This window comes from Xiphophorus maculatus, chromosome 7, assembly GCF_002775205.1.
Source record: "Xiphophorus maculatus strain JP 163 A chromosome 7, X_maculatus-5.0-male, whole genome shotgun sequence".
Classification (NCBI taxonomy): Eukaryota; Metazoa; Chordata; class Actinopteri; order Cyprinodontiformes; family Poeciliidae; genus Xiphophorus; species Xiphophorus maculatus.
Window position 1 is genome coordinate 14,642,042 of NC_036449.1, and position 16,949 is coordinate 14,658,990.

Sequence of the window (16,949 nt, forward strand, 5' to 3'; positions counted from 1 at the left end):
ATATATATATATATATATATATATATATATATATATATATATATATATATATATATATATGGCTGGCAGAAGTTGTTTGTAACTTTGAAATACTAACCTCCTATTGCCAGGCTTTTTGGGTCATGAATTTGCAGGACAGTAATAGCATTTGCTTAACATCCTTTATAAAAATCATGTACTGTATAAATGTATACATGTCAAGGCACGTAAAGACCATTAAACAGCTGTGACACATGTTTGTGCAGTTGACTGTACTAGTTATCAAGACCATGTTGGCATTTATTACTGGCCTTTAAAAGCAACTGGTTGTTTGTTTAAACCAAGTAAAGAATTACATAAATGTGTGCTTGCATAACTTGTAATAAATTATTTTACAGTGGTGGGTATATTGTTGTATGATTAAAGAAGTTTTAACTTCAACACAGGGACATCTAATGAAACAACTGTTCAAAAACACATCAAATGATTAAATCTTAAGAATTATCCTAAAATAAAAAAACCGTTAGCATAATTAAAGAGACAAAGAAAAAAATTGTTTCTTCCACATATGAAGATACAAAGAAAATTGTAGTAGCAAAACTCACCATGGTACATGCTAGGATGAACCCAGCTGTTCAAAGAATATTCAAAGCTACTGATTCCAGGACATTAAAGCCTTCCAGATCTAAAAGGGATCTGACAAAGCAGCAATCCCTTTACAACACCAGCAAAAACTACTGATTGCCTTTTCTTGCCCTGTATTTCAGTATTGCTCTATTAAAATAAAAAGCAATAAAACTAAGCTGAATTGCATGCATAGAAAAACTGCATGTGTTAGAAAAACCACATGGAAATTACAGAAGTAGCTGTACTTGTTCCTTGTTTGCAACCATAACAAGTAAAGACAATCTTAAAATAATATGTGGTATTAGCATAAACCTGTTGTTCCTTTTTCCAGTAATGAAACCAAGTAGCACAAGCTTTAAGGTTATGCTAAAAAAAAAAGTGCAACTGTATACATTTAAAATGATCACAAAAAACTAGAAAAGTTATTTTGGAGCAATATTGCTTCTTGGTATCTTACTGTAGGAAAGGCTTTTTGTTTTCTCATGCAGGGTGTCATGAAAAAAATGCATGGTTGCTTGGATGTGCTTCTCATACCAGAGAGTCCAGTGCAACTACCTTTACTGACTTATGACAAGTGCTGGTTGAAGAAAGGAATGCCAAAATAGAATGTGACCAAGCTGTCGATCAGCATGATGGCAACATACCAGGCTGTTGTAGCTGTGAATAGCTTTCCAGCGCATTCCTGATACCTCGATTTGTTAAAGGAAAAATGACTATATTACAGATATCTCGTTTCTTCAGACTTCTATTGTTCAATCCAATAAATGACACCAAACAAGAGTCAACAGCAGAAAGGCATTGTGAATTGCCAGAGATTATAATTGTAATTGTATAACTTTAAAAATTATTGCCAAGAAGCATTGTTGCAGAAAAGAAATAACTGATAAAACACAAATTGTCTTAATTTTTGCAAACTCTATATTGTCATCCCTTCAGAGTGTCTCTTTAAAGAGACTGCTGTACTGTTTGTGGCTCTCAGTAGCCAATACACTCCTGAGGCTGAACCAGAAGTATGGTTGTGCCTGTGGGTTTGTCGGCCACTCGAGCACAGACCGCTTGTACAATCGCTTTCTTAAGCGCAGATATTTTGAGTTGCAAGATACTTTTTCCAAAAAAATCAGTACTATGACGTCATTTTTTTCATCCATCAGTCTTTGGTGGGCCATATAGAAGGCTGTACTGAAATTACCCCCTTGGATGTAATTTTTGGTGAGAATGAACACAGTCCTCTTGCTCTTGTGGATGCTCTGGGAGAGGTTGTCAATCAGGGGACAACCGGGGACCCAGTCTCGTTCCTCCAGACACAGTGTCAATCGGCGATCTCCCCGCTCCTCCAGATGAGGACACATTTCCTTCATCACCCACTCTGACACAGCAGAATCATTTTTGTCAAACATCACAAAGGCGTCATAGACCTCACTTTGAGAAGACAGGCGGCTGTAGCCCTTGAGTTTAGCCCTGCAGAAGTGATAAATGTACCAGACGTCCCACAGGTAGAGGTGACTAGCGATGGACAGAGTAATGAAGCTAAGGAGGAGTGAAGTCATGAGAATGTAGAGGATGATTGATAGGAAGGAGTGCTGGCAGGCTTGTAAGTCCACTGAGACCACAAGATTACCTTTTTGCACTCCTGGAGAAGCACAGGTAATATCGATTCCTATTCGAGGGATGGTCACCGTGGTCTTGTTTAGCCATGTGATGAACCAAGAGGCATTACAGGTGCAAAGGAAACTGTTTTTGTGCAGAAGCAACTTGTCCATCTGCTTAATAACATTATCTGGAAAGCTAGATTGCTCAATATGTTTTATAAGATTGAAGCTAAGATCTAGATATTTTAAACCTAAAGCTTCCTGGAGGAAATTTGGCGTGAGTTTTAGGATTCTGTTGTCATGTAAAACAAGTTTTTTAAGTGATATTGTACAGTTTGACAGCATTCTTGGAACAGAGGTTAGGTAATTTCCACTGAGGTCCAAGACTTCCAGAGATCTCAGAAGTTGTAATTCCCCCCATGCAAAAAAGTACAGTTTGTTCTTTCTAATGTGGAGCTCAGACAGGTTGTCTGGCAGACCACTGAAGACTTCTCTTCGAACTGAAAGGAGGTTATTGGAAGAAATGTCTAGTAGTTTCAGATTACGTAATTTTTTGAAATAGTGGATATATCTTGTGTCCCCATCTCTCCACAACATGTCCAACCTGTTGCCTCTGAACTCCAACTTCTCTAAAGATTCACTTTCCATTTCTGTGTTGGTGGAAGTAGAAATTTTGTTGTGATTCATTAGCAGTACCTTGAGTTTTTTTAAATTCTTAGTGAAATTAAGCATATGAGTCAAGCCCTCTGATTCAAAATAATGGTTATTTTTACTTATATCCAAGATGACCAAATTGCTTAGCTCTTTAAAAGCAGTTGAGTACAACAGGTCCAGGCGATTTGATGAGAAGTCCAGGTACTGCAAATTAGTCAGATTGCTAAACTCAGATCCGTTCAGGCTTTGGCTCATTGCGTTTCCTGAAAGATTGAGGCACCTCAACTCCTTCAGGTTTAAAAACCTTGAATGCAAGAAAAATATGTTGTTTCTGCTCACATCCAAGGTTTTGCCAAAGTCGCTGCATTCCTTCTTGACAAATAATGTAACGATTCCAAGTTCCTTATCTTTGTATTTGCAGCTGCGAGCATATTCATCATATCTGAAGTAATGAATCTCTCTCACTTCCTTGTTCTGGAACTGATCAGCTGCTGACATGGGGGACCACAGCATAGCCTCTCCCCCGTTGAAACTAAACACATTTTGAGCATCAGAGGGAGATGATATTTTATTATCAGACAAACTGATTATACGAAAGCTTTTTAACTCCATTAAAATGCTGAGGTTTGCCATTTTGATAAAGTTTGTGCCGAGATCAAGAACTGTAAGATTTGGAAGCCGTTTTAAGGGAGCAATGCTTTCTGGCTTTAGTTGCTGAAACACATAGCCCTTTAGTCTGAGAATTTCAAGAGACATGAGGGAGGAGAAACTGGAATTCAGTCTAAGAGTTTGAGGATACCTCTGGAGCTCATAGTTAAAAGACAAGTCCAGTTCTTCTAGCTTGCCAAGAAACTTAGGAAAGTTTGTGGACCCAATATCTCTGGCTAAAAAGTTTGATGAGAGATCAAGCACTCTCAGATCCTTTGTGCTAGTGAACCATTCAGGTAATATACATGTCAGGGAATTACTGTGCAAACGTAGCGTTTTTAGTTTTGTCAACATTTTAAAAGCTCCCTTACTTATTTTTAGGGGTGCGTTATTTGGGCATGGGGTGCATGGGAAAGGGGCATTGTAGCATCGAGGGCAATTTCCACTAATATCTAAAATCTCAAGGTTTGTCAAGTTTTTAAAATCCTCATCAGAGACCTCTTGGATGTTGTTATTGTATAGATACAGCTCTCTTAAACTTACAGGCAACCTATAGGGAATAAAGGATAAGTTGTTTGACTTAAGGGACAGCAATGTTAGGTTTTCCAATTTTAAGAATGCACCATCTTCTATGCCATAGGAAACATTACAGGGGTTGCGATAATAGCAGTTTTGTCCCAGGTAGAGCACCTGAACACTTTGGATTTCAGAAAGATTTTCCTTAGAAATATAAAAAATATGATTCACTTCTAAACTCAGAAGGACAAGGTTTGAAGGTAAGCCTTTAGGAATGCTATCAAGCTGATTCCCATCTAGATACAGTGCCCGTAGATTCCTTAGTGCAGTAAATGTATCCTCCGCAATGGTCACACTTTTTGTGCACATGTTGTCCTTCGGGCCAATTTTGATGGGTACGCAGTTGCACCTCATGTCAATCTCTGTGAGGTTGTCCAGACCGTGAAAGGAGGTTGCGTTCAAATTTGGAATATGGTTGATGGTGAGAGTCAGATTGGTAGTCTCTCCTGGGATGGAGATGGGGACGTTCTTGAGACTTCTTTCAGTGCAGTCCACTGTCACAGTCCCATTACTGACCTTGCTGACATCGCATGGCAGGGTTTTTGGGTAGGAGATGGCACTTGTTGTTTGAATGCAATAAGCCAGGCCCAGCAGGGCCCCACACATCTGCACAAAAACAGGTGACTTTATGAAAACCATGCAGTGCTAAATATACATAACTATTTCAAATAAGTCCAATTTAACATATTCTACTTTACAATGCAGTAAAACACAAATAGTACATTTTCAATATTTAGCATTTTATTGATTTACATTTTCATTGAAAACTTAATAGTCAAGCTCATAGAGTTTGTTATGTAGATTCTGATATATTTCTGTTATTTTAGATTACGGATTACAGCTGATGCAAAAATATAGTCACTCACAAAAGATTAGAAACAATCAATAAAATAATAGTCTGCTGAAAAGTCCATCTGTGGGGACATGCATGACAAATACTGCATTAGATGGAGGCTTTCAGCTTGTTACTCTGCTGAGGTCTTCAGCCCAGGCTGCTTTATTAGCCACCTTTATTTTGTTTGCTTTGTTGGTTCTTAAGTCTCTCGTCTTCCACTATAACACTTGATCCAGCCGCAGTTCATGACTTGCCAATCTCCCCTAGACTCTTAGTTTTTTCTTCACAATCCCTTCAAAGCTGCAGTTACAACTATTGCTTTTGAATCTTTTTCTAGCACAATTTTTCCTTCCACTCACCTTTCTGTAAATATTCTTGGCTACATTGCTCTTTGACAAGCCAACTTCTTTAGAAAATACATTTTTTACCTAGTAGTTATGTCAACTGGGTTCTACATGATTGTGTGTAAAACGTCTAGTTTTGTACAAATTTGGTGTTACCAGCTGTAAGCCATAGTAATCAACATTAACAGAAAGAAATGCTTAAAATATATCACTTTGTGTTAAATTACTCAAATAATATTTTTTAATGAAATTCTAATGTATCACGAATATATAAGAAGTGACGTATGTCTCACTTACCAGGTGGAGAAACATATTTTTGTAGGAGTATACAAATGTGGCTTGCTGCTGCTGTCAACACAAGAAGAATGCTGAAAGAGCTGGACTGCAATCAGCACTATAGTAATAACATGAAAGTAACAGGTGGCTATGTAAACCTAGTGTGTGTATAATTGGACAGCATCACTTCCCTATTGTTTTAAACCTCACACATTAAAATTGTTATTCTTGTACATTTTTTATTGTGGCGACTGTGTTTGTCTTTGTTTTGTAGGCATATGCTGAGTGAGGGAATTTCATTTAATTGTAATATAGAGATAAAGTTTTTGACATTTTCTACAACTACAAAATATAGTGTGGAGAAAATGTCCAACTACACAGCTAAATAACTAAATGGTTTCATTTCTCTGAAAGTTGATGGGCAGAAAGTGAAATTGATAGTTAGAATTTGGGTTTGAAAATTTACATTGTAAATGGCGCAGAATCTTTTTTCGGCCATCTGTGGCTCATTTGTGGCTTCATGGCTGAACAACCTACACCCTCACATGATCACAGCGTACATGTTAGTTCCTTCAGCCTCTGGACAAAACTTAAAAATCTCACTGTTTACCATAATAGAATTCACAATCGGTGGTTAAACAAATATGGACAGACATTTTCACTTATTTATTTAATACATTTTGGGCTAAATCCAATGTTTTTTCTGCATCTGATAAGATGGCCAAATCCAATGTTACATTGCAAGATACATTGCTTTCAAATGTACTCTGATTATTATATATAGAAATACATGTAGGATTATATTTTTAAAATAAATATAGCAGTTAAAATGTTCTATTATTTTTCAGGAAACAAAATCATAACATAAATTTCTTTCCCATTACGTTTCAGTTTGTGTTCGTCAAACTTTCTCCTGAATTAGGCCCATTATAGAAAACTTATTGGGACTTCTTTAAAGCCTGGAATCATAAACTCCAACGTCACCACTAACTCGAAAGCTTTCAAAATAAAGTTTTTATTTTGAAAGTTTTGGTACTTTCTATTTTAAAATATCTCATCCAATGAGTTGCTCAAATTTGCTGGGGTCACAAAAATATCACCCCCATCTCAGAGTAGAAATCTCCAGCTTCTTGAGCCATGCTAAACTTACAACTTTAGATTTGCCAATGCAGTCAGATTTAAAGTTTAAGGGTAAAAAGTTATATATCCTACCTGCTCTACATAACAATTGGTGTCTTCATCTTGTATAAATCCATATTGGTGCCAGAGTCTTAATCTACTTCTATACATCAATATGTCATATTAAGTTTAAGCTTAGTGGATGAGAGTTCAAGAGTCATTTATGGATAAAGACAAAAATTATTTAATTCAAGCATAGAAAAAAAAATGCTCTTAAGACTGCAAAGATTGTTGACTTCAGTGTGGATCTTTTGATTGATATTATAGATGGGTTTTTATTGTTTTTACATTGGTTAATGCTTTTGTTGTTTTCTAGCGCTTTGATATTTACATGCATTATAAATACATTATTGTTAAAATCTAGAACTAGAAAATCTCACAGAAAATTTATGCAAGATTGAAAGTCAAAAGTTCCTTCAAAGATAATGTCGTTTTTCTCCCTAAAAGTGCTTCATAATACATTCAGTCATCCACCCATTCAAGCTACTCCATTGTATCTGTCTATAACTGAAATGGCAGTGACATAATAATCATCCCAAAAATTTTTCAAGTGTGAAAAACTATTTGGTAAAAAAAAAAAGGGTTATTTAAATAGCTAAGTGATTTTTTTTTGATCATATCTGAATTAGTTTCTGAAAATAAATACAATATACAGTGATGTGTAAATTCTGGTTTTCTGAAGAAAACATTAAACTGAACAAAAAAAACACACAAACATCAAATTAACAAAATAAATTCAGCCAGAGTAAAGCACATTTTCAAATCTCGTTTTGGACAAAGCTTTTGAAATCAATACTAACCAAATGTAATGTGTACAGTGTCAGAGTGGTGCAAAGTACATATTGGTAAGATTGCCTCTAAAAATAATGCTACAATTAATAATAAAAATAGCATTCACTTAAACCGCTTTATTTTTATATCAGACAGATATAAGAAATATATCTATAAGGGCCAAAGACAAGAAATATTTTACTTGTTCCTTTTTTCAGTATGCTTTTCATATCTTACATTCATTTTCAGTGTAAAAAAACAGTGAGGTCTCTGTAAATAACAGTCCATTGCAAATCTGAACATAGTTTTTAGCTTAATTAGTAGCAAATTAATATATTTTGCATTAACTGGTATGACAGTTTTGAAATTAAAAAGATGGTATGTGTAGGTTGCATACCATCAGCTAGTCCCTTTCAGACTAGCTGTTATCATAAGAATCCGAGAATATTTAATGATTTAATGCTAAATGACGCTACAGAAGAGAGTTATTTACTGCATTTAACCTCCTGAGACCCGGGCTTTTGTTTGATGTGCATTTTTTATGTCTCCTTACTATTTGGGATTAGTATGACCTAATTTTAGTTGAAATTAAAGTTTAGCTTTCTATGTGCTCTTGAACTATGTCAAAACCAATGCCCTCATATGAGGACAATGGGTCTGTTTTTGCATATACATTTCTCCTTGTCATTTGGGATCATAAGGACCCAATTGGCCTAAAAATAAAATTTCAGCTTTCTACAATAAGTGGTTTTCTCAAAACCCAATGTCCTCAGACGAGGACATTGGGTCTATCTGTGTGACGATAAGACCATTCAATCAATGTTATTATTTACATCTGTGTTTACAAAAATGTAATGTCCTCATATGAGGATGCAGGGTCTCAGGAGGTTAAGATATCTGCTAATAAACAGCAACAGCTTTTTTGTTGACAGACCGTCTGTCTGATGATGAGGACATTTACCGTCAGGTTCAAATGTTATATGCTCAGGCAAATATCCTTGTCCGTAAGTTTGGATTCTGTTCTGATGAAGTGAAACTGAACTTGTTTAGGTCATATTGTACATCACTGTATACGGCACATTTGTGGTGCAGTTTTAAAAAAAGCCAGTCTTCAGAGATTGAAGGTGGTTTATAATGATGCATTAAGACTTTTGTTAAATAAACCCAGATGGACCAGTGCCAGCGAACTGTTTGTATCTGCTCACATCAGCACTTTAATGGCTGTTTTAAGAAAACTTATGTATACATTTATTTGTCATTTAAACGAGTCTAATAATAGAATTATCCTACTCTTGACTAATGTTAAATATAGTGCAGTAAAATACTCATCTGTACTCTGGAGACATTGGTATGATCGCCTTCTGAATGGTTAGGAGTCGTTTTTTTTTATTGTACTTTTTATTCTTTTATTGTCTTTGTTTTCTTTTTATGTAATTTGGACTCTTGAGTCTGTAATAAAAATCTATCCATATCTATCCAAACCATCCATCCATTATCTAACACATTTATCTCTTCAGGGTTGCGAGGGAGCCTTATGCCTGTCTAAATCAGTCAACCGGCGAGAGGCAGGGCACACCATTCCATCGCAGAGCAACAATAAACCATTCAGCCTCAATTCAAAACGTGAGCCACAACTGCCAGACAAAAAAAGATTGTTACAGCTGACATATATTTATGTTACTGTTTAACTTAATAACATGGTTCTGAATCTTCCAAAACTATGACCATGGCTGTCGACTTGTTTACCTATTTCTCAAATCTCATGCATTTCTCTCTGCAACGGACTCATGCAAATTCAAACAGAACATGATCATTATTAATGCAAATGCTTTACCACCACTCAGGCTTGAACAAATTCAAAAATCGTGAATTATTGAACTGAGTTTCTAAACTTAGGGTTTAAAAAACCTTTCCTCATTGAGAATGCAGTTTGAAATACAAGGTTTCATCATTCAGGTTTCACTGAATAATGAAAGGCGAATAACTGCAAGAGATGTCAGAAATGACTGCCTTAAGGAAAAATATAGCCAGACAAAAAAGGACAGCATGTGGTGTACAACATAAATAAACTATAATTATTTGAGAGAAAGATTTTAAAAGTTTACATTTTTTTAATGATGTTGAGAAAAATACAGGAAAGTACTCAGTATTCATGTGTAAAATAGTCAACAAATCAAGTGTCAGCAAATAAATTTTTATGTATTTCTTTAACTTTGTAATATCTTGTCCTGTGCAATGAATTGTCTAAATATAGTGTATGCATTTCCAACACAATACATATTTATACAATTAAAAAGAAGGTGCTTTTCAGGTTGTAATAATTTACATCTTAATCTCCTAATGAAATCAATAAATCATTAAAATAATCCTTATGTAATATTTTAGAATATACTCGAGGGAAGGGTCATTATTCTCTTCATTAGGGTCTGGATATAATCTCTTTAAAACTTTATTTGATATAATTAAATTTTTTCCTTAGATATTAAAATATTGTATACACAAGGCAAGATTTTCTTCACAGCAGTTCACATTGGTTGGTAAACCCACGTCTTTTATGTATGGCTTAAAAATCAACAATCAGAACACAGCAACAGCTTTTTTGTTGAGCAGTGAATTTAGTGAGATAGTTAGCGTGTTTATAACAACAGACATGGTGGCAGAGTAATGTATCAATGTGTTCACACTTTGGTCACCGGGAGAGCCTCCTGCAGCTCCCTCAGCAGCTTTTAGCAGACACACGTAGTTTATGATGACCTCGTCCACCTTGGCCACCACCTCCCTGCGTTCGCTTTCGGTGTTCAGGACCTCCGCCAGAGACATGCAGGCTTGCGCTAAGCAGCACAATGTATGGAAGCTGTGCGTCAGAGTGAGCAGTAGCTCCTCCGGGCTGCTGTACTCTGTGGACATCTGACTGCAGGCGCTGTTCAGCACTTTGGCCTGCAGCAGCAGAAGCTGGGACAGCGTCTCCATGTCGGTCTCACCCATCTCAGGTATGTCACCGCTGGACCTGTGTCTGACACTGCAGTGCAACACGCTAATCATCTCTAAGGCATCCTTCCGTGCAAGTGCAAACCCTGTATGAAGGCTGTATGTTTTTCCCTTCATTGAGTGTACATGAGCGAGTCTGTCTTTGAGACTCATCTCGTTCATAGATGTATCAGTCCATTCAGCCTTGTGGCCTGCTTTCTGGACTGTTTTCTCCTTGCGACTAGATGAAGTCGGGCTACTTGAGAGCAGAACTTGTGAAGACATCTCTGTATCTTCATAACTACCTTGAGTAATTGGCCTTCTCCTGAGGAAGCAGTGACTAAATGGCCCGTGACACCTCCATGTTCCATCTGGCCTTGGAGCTATTGACTCTGACTGCAACAGTAAGACTCCGGTTATCGGCCTTCTCTCTGCTGAATCGGAGCTGACTGAACCTTGGGACAAGCTTTTGGGTAGGGTTTTGGCAGAGAATGCCCTCTTCACTTTTGGGGAATCTTGGGACTGCAAATTCTGACCTATAGTCTTTCCAGTGAGCGTGGCTTTCGTCTTTTCCTTAAGTGCTTCTAAGCTCCTGGAACCTGGCAATAAGGTGCTCCAGCTCCTTCTGAGCATCTGAACCCTGTGCGGCTTCCTGAGGCTTCTTGTTGGGTCACATGATGACGGGTCAGGCTCAGGGCTGGCCAGTGTTACCTCACTAGACTTCGTGCTACTTCGTAATGATGAAGGTGATATGATGGTGGAGGTGGTACTGGTCTCGTTACAGAGAGATAAAGATGAGTCTTTCCCAGTCTTCTTCAGCTGTGTGCAAGCTACACTAGGGGTATTAGGGAAACAGAAAGAACTGTTAAGTATCTCCCTGCAGCAATCAAGTATTTCTTTTATTATTTGTTTAATGTACATGACTAGATTATGGTAGACAGAATATAAAGTAAGGATATTCTATCATTCTTATACAACAGGCAAGGCCATCAGCTTGCTTATCAAAACAGCGTACACTCACCAGCCACTTTTAGTAGATACACATGCTCAATGGTTTTCCATCAACAGAAAATTTGTCAAAAACATGGCAAGAACCAGTGGTTGTTCTCCTTCTTTTATTTATTATGTCTTAAAAATAAGAAGTTTACACAATGAATGAAGTTTACACAATGCTATCTCTTTAAACAATGAGGGAGTGAGCTCAGTTTATGATGTCAAGGCTTTGGTTTCTTGATTAATCTAATGATAAATTCAAAATAAATCAGCCACAATATAAAGAAGAGAATTGTAAGTCTGCACAAGTCTGGTTCATCATTGGGAACATTTTCCAGATGCTTGAAAATGTGCCGCTTTTATTTGTTAAACATGTACAGATACTATATCATGGGAATGTCCAAACATCATACTGCTTATGAAGGAGAAATATGATGCATTTCTGTGTTCCAGAAATGAACTTGTTTTGGTCTGAAATGCACAAATTAATCGGAAAATCCAAAGACCTTGTGAAAATGCTGACTGAAGTGGATACAAAGTGGCTTGAGGACAACAAAGTTTATGTTTTGTCATGTCCCAAAGCTCTGATCTCAGTCCTTTAGGGAATTTGTGGGCAAATATGAAAAAACGTGTGAGAGCAACACAGCCTACAAACCTGACTTTATTCCTGCCAGTTCTGTCAGGAATAAAGGACCAAAACCCTGGAAAACTATAGTGAAATTGTGTGGAAGGAAACCCACAACGCTTGACCCAAGTCGTACAATTCAAAGACAATGCAACAAAATATTGAGGATATATATGTACTGAAAACATCTGATTTTGAAGAAATTAATAAATAAATCACAGATATGCTCTTTCTGTAATTGTTGTGGAATTTAACAAATAGAAATAATTTTGGTAATTCTAATTAACCTAAACCAAAAGAAGTTAGTCCAATTTAATTTCAGACAATGAGAAAAAAGGTGTGTGTGTGTGTGTGTGTTTGCCAATTAATTAAACTTTCACATTGCAGTCTACCTTAGTACTGTTGCTGACCATTCTGACCACAGCATCTCTAGTGGCTACTTCTCAAACTGGTTTCTTGTCACAACAGTCAATTTACTATTGTCCATTAGCCTTCAAAGACAACATATCCCAATCCAATCAGCACTCTGAGACGGCAGAGTCACAGATCTGTGAGACGCACATCAGTATGAAGCAAAAATTATTGAAACCTTGTTCAATCTATACATTGCAAAAATAAGTCAGTTCTAAAGGCAGTTATTTGTTAAACCTGACACCAGTAAAGTTAGTCTAAAGTGGCTGGTAAGAATACATTTTCTCATCTTCACCAATGATAATCAAAATAAGACATTTTTCCTTCAAGAAACAAAAAAAAACATAAGGTACTCTTATCTGAGACATTATTTAAACATGCAAGTAAGAGCTATTTCAAACTTGCAATAAACATTTAGGTGGGGTTCTCAAGTTTTATGCACTCAGGCAGTCTGCACTTCTCACATAATTTCATATCACACATTTGTTGTCACATGAACTGAGGCACAAGTTTTACACCTAAAGATGTTGTAGCAAGAAGAGCTTGACACTAATAGAAAGAGTATCTCCTTTAGTTATTGAACAAATTGCCAATAACTAAACCACTGCCTAAACAGACATCTGCTGTTGAGAAAGGTGACCGTAGAATATTTAAGATATACAGAACGTTATGATAAGAAGGTACATCCTGGAGACCAAATGACTACACCGACATTCTATCTTTTGCCATTGTATTCTTAGCTTTCAACACCACAATATGTCACTTTGCCATATAGCTGTCATGTAACTTTTGAAAATTTTTCATATTGGGATAAGACTCTCCAGCCTTTACTAATGCTGCTATCACACTGTTTCTGATCTTGCAAAATATGTTGGCATATTCAGTACATTTAATAGCCTGTGATGTTGTAGAGAACAAGTAAGTTACTCTGTGGCTTGATGTTACCAATCAATTTTTTCTATTTTTAAATGGATGGAATTTATATGCAGCCTACAACTCTAAGCAGCTAAAGTCTTATTAGCTTATTAAATCAGAAAACAAGGCCAAGTCAATTTCCATTTCATTTAGTTCAAGCATGTATAATGGTTAGGTTACCCAAGGTCAAACTTCATCATAGCAGACAGATCATCTGCATAGTGTATCATGAGATTAAGTAAAAGTGTTGATTAATTATTGCAACATTTTCATGACATTTATGCAAATATTGTAAATGTGGAGAATGTATGCAGTAAATATTGTATTTCTAGATTGGATAAATCCACATCTGAAATTTAATGTTACTTATTTGTTTGTTTATAAGCCATAGAAATGTAACAATGTGCAGGTATAATGCTGTCAAATAGCTTCCAATTGTTGGCGCTGCAAAAAAACATATTTTGGACACTGTGTTGAGTATATATAATTTGTTTTAAAGAATCTTAGCCCAGTAAGGCCAGAATGTATGGGTTCTGTTCTCTCTTGGCCTTTGGAATGTTCCTCAAGTAAAAGGAAATGTAGATCATCAGAAAGCCTTCCTCAACAGATTTGGATAATGTCTCCTGAATAGTTTCTGAAAAAATAAACTGCTGGTAACATTTTTCAAAAAGAAAGGAGGCTCATCTGAATGCCAGGACCAGTACTTAATAGAACCCCCACCCCCTTAAAAAAAAAAAAAAAAAAAAAAAAAAAAAAACTTGTCATACCAGTGTGAGAATGGAATGCTTGGTGAATGTGTTTTATTTCTTTTAATTATGTTTTTCTATAGAAACAAAGTAGAGATGTCCCCTAGTGTTTTTGTCTTACCTGTGGTTTCTTTTATCTTGGGCATTTTGTGACTGCTCCCAAACCCTGGCTCAGCACTGGTAGCTGCATGGATTTTTCTCATCAGGGTGGGGTCCATTGTATGCCCCACTTTCCCCTGCACTGTGGGTCCATAGGCCTTCTCCTCAGCCCCAGCTGCATAGCTCATCCCCTTTAGCGAAGACTCTGATAGTACATGCATACTGTCTGTGGCACAAAGGGGAGAGTCCATTGGAGTGACACAACTGCTGCTGCCAGTGCTACAACCCGCATCTATTGACGAGCACTGTGAGCTCTGCAGAGAATGAACGCCTTCACTTTGTATTGATGACATGCGCTTGCTAACGTGGTATTCATACATCCGTGTGACATCCTGCTCTGACTGCGAAAACTTGATCTGTTTCTGCTTATTGTCCTGTGAAGTAGCATCACTCTCAGCAGGGAAGGGCCCTTTGGATGGGGAGATGAGATGGGCATTTAACTGTTGGTTTCTTTCATCTGAGTCCTGGTTCTCTCCCTTTGCTGTCAGCCTGTCTGCGTGGGAAGCCTGTGAGTCATTTGCACATTCTGGTGTAAGATTCTCTGCCATTTTGCTTCCCGGTGCTCTCTGCTGCCATTTTTGATGCCTGTCTTTGCAGTGAGTTCTCCCTAGATCAAGTTGATTCATGTAATAGGAATCTCTTACAGTGAAAGTGTTGTACTTTCCTACAAGATGAGGGGGCTCCTCCTTGGCGGAATCTAGAGAAGTTGAGTTAAATTTTTCAGAGGAACTGCATCTATCTCCTTGGATACTGCTCTCCGCCTCCCTCTGCCTCCCTCTCTGTCTGCTCATTAGGGAGCCCATGTGCATCTTGGTGAAGAATTCACTGACTGATTTGATTTCCATAGTATCTGGTTCCATCTCACCGCCATCTGAGTGGAAAATCTGAGAGGAGGTAACGGCCGAGGATTTAGCTTCCTCTGGATTCTCATCACTAGTTGTGCAAACCTCTGCCTTTTCTTCATTCATGGCACGGTATCCTTCTGTCATGGCTACATGCATCCTCAGGTGGTTTTCTGAATGTCTCTGAGCAGCAGCTAACTCTGAACTCTCGGTCATCTCAGAGGAGTTTGTCTCATTGCCAGAATCGGAAGACTCTGGGCTAAACGTTCGTGATATTTGTACACCTGCGTACCACACATACAAAAAAAGAATATGTTATTAAATATGGAAATGGATCATATCAAGGAATAAATCAGCTATATTTTGTAGAAACAATAACATATATTAACATAAAAAAGGGATTCAAAACACAGTATCAGATGTAAATCAATCTGGAAATAATAAAAAAAATAACTTACTGACAACATTATATCTTACTGACACAATGCACAATTATATTTAAAAATGATAAAATCCTCCTGTATGCTGGGATATTGAATAACACTTTATGGAACATCACGTCTGTGTAGTGAGATGATGTCTTGACACTATTTTCCTATGACATCATGTCTTTTTAGATCATTGAAACTGAAGACAGCTGTAGATTTAAATCAGTTGTGTGACAAGGTAAATACAACCTTGTCACACAAGCATGCAGTTATGTTTTTCATAACTGCATGCTTTCTCTGTGTAATGTGCTCTTTACTGGATTGGGACTTGTAGTTTCACAAGACCTGAATTGGATGGATGGATGGATGGATGGATGGATGGATGGATGGATGGATGGATGGATGGATGGATGGATGGATGGATGGATGGATGGATGGATAGATGGATGGATGGATGGATGGATGGATGGATGGACGGACATTTCAAGAGAAATTTCTAAAAGACAAAATTATTGATTTAATTTAGACATGTCAGGAAAAAAAATATCATGAAGGATTCAGTAATTTGATATCACTGTGTTTTTACTGATGATATACCTAATAATATTCTATTCTATTCTATTCGATTCCATCTCCAAACCCTCTAAAATCAATAAAATTAATAGTGCAAGGTGTATCTTCAAGTAATCAGCATGTCTCTTTTTCTTAAAGGTTGGCTTTATGGAAATAGTTCAGATTTTACCTAATTTTGGGCTACAAATATAAAACCGTGGTACTCTTGAGAACTGATGGTGGAGAAGACAAGTTAAGAAAACTGGACATACCAGATGGAAGAGACTCAGTTTTGTCATGGAGCTGCAGCTTCTCAAATGAATTAGCATTCACACTAATGCAAGGCATGATATAAAAAGATAATCGAAGCATTCTGGAGCAATAACTCTTATTTACTACTTTCAAAGAACTCAGCCTCAAGTTCATTGCTTATCCATAATGTATTAGCATCAAAACATACACCTAAAAGTATCTATTTGAAGAAGAAAAATCACCTTCATAAAGAAGCCTGTAATAAAAAGATTTCTGATCCTAATAAAACCAAACATTATGGAAAGATGTGAAACCCTTATTGCTCATATTGTTTTGCGTAAATAGTCTAACCGATAGCAACAGCTGCAAAAATTATTAGCACTCCTGAGGTCTGTTCTTAAAAAATTTAAGGGAACCCAGGGTTTGGTCACATCTGTTCAAAGCTATTAAGGAATATAATTTCTGTAATTCTGTATACTGTTAGAAGCATACCATAATGCATTTTGTGAAAAAAAAAAAAAACGATCTCAAAAATAAGATGAATAACACAATGTGTACAAATGTCTCAAACGAATGAAAAA

At 36.8% G+C, this 16,949-nt stretch overlaps 2 protein-coding genes across 4 annotated transcripts in view; both read right to left on the reverse strand.

Annotated features, from left to right (window-relative positions):
- Nucleotides 1-72: 72 nt before the first annotated feature.
- On the reverse strand, nt 73-8,045 carry LOC102229065 (toll-like receptor 7). The gene is made up of 2 exons (XM_005799326.3): nt 5,550-8,045; nt 73-4,679 (listed from the first exon to the last, which is right to left on the reverse strand). The coding sequence occupies exons 1-2, from the start codon at nt 5,562-5,564 to the stop codon at nt 1,539-1,541; spliced, it is 3,156 nt and encodes a 1,051-aa protein (XP_005799383.2). The 5' UTR covers nt 5,565-8,045; the 3' UTR covers nt 73-1,538.
- A 256-nt stretch (nt 8,046-8,301) lies between these two features.
- Nucleotides 8,302-16,949, reverse strand: part of frmpd4 (FERM and PDZ domain containing 4) — a 38,290-nt gene continuing 29,642 nt past the window's right edge. For 2 of the 3 annotated variants that reach the window (XM_023337501.1, XM_023337502.1), the window contains 2 exons: nt 14,257-15,420; nt 8,302-11,275 (listed from right to left, as the gene is read on the reverse strand). In XM_023337501.1, coding sequence (XP_023193269.1) covers nt 10,056-11,275; nt 14,257-15,420 — 2,384 coding nt within the window. In that variant the 3' untranslated portion in view covers nt 8,302-10,055. Of the gene's footprint in view, nt 11,281-14,256; nt 15,421-16,949 lie in introns of all 3 variants that reach the window. The other variant, XM_023337503.1, reaches the window with a different exon arrangement.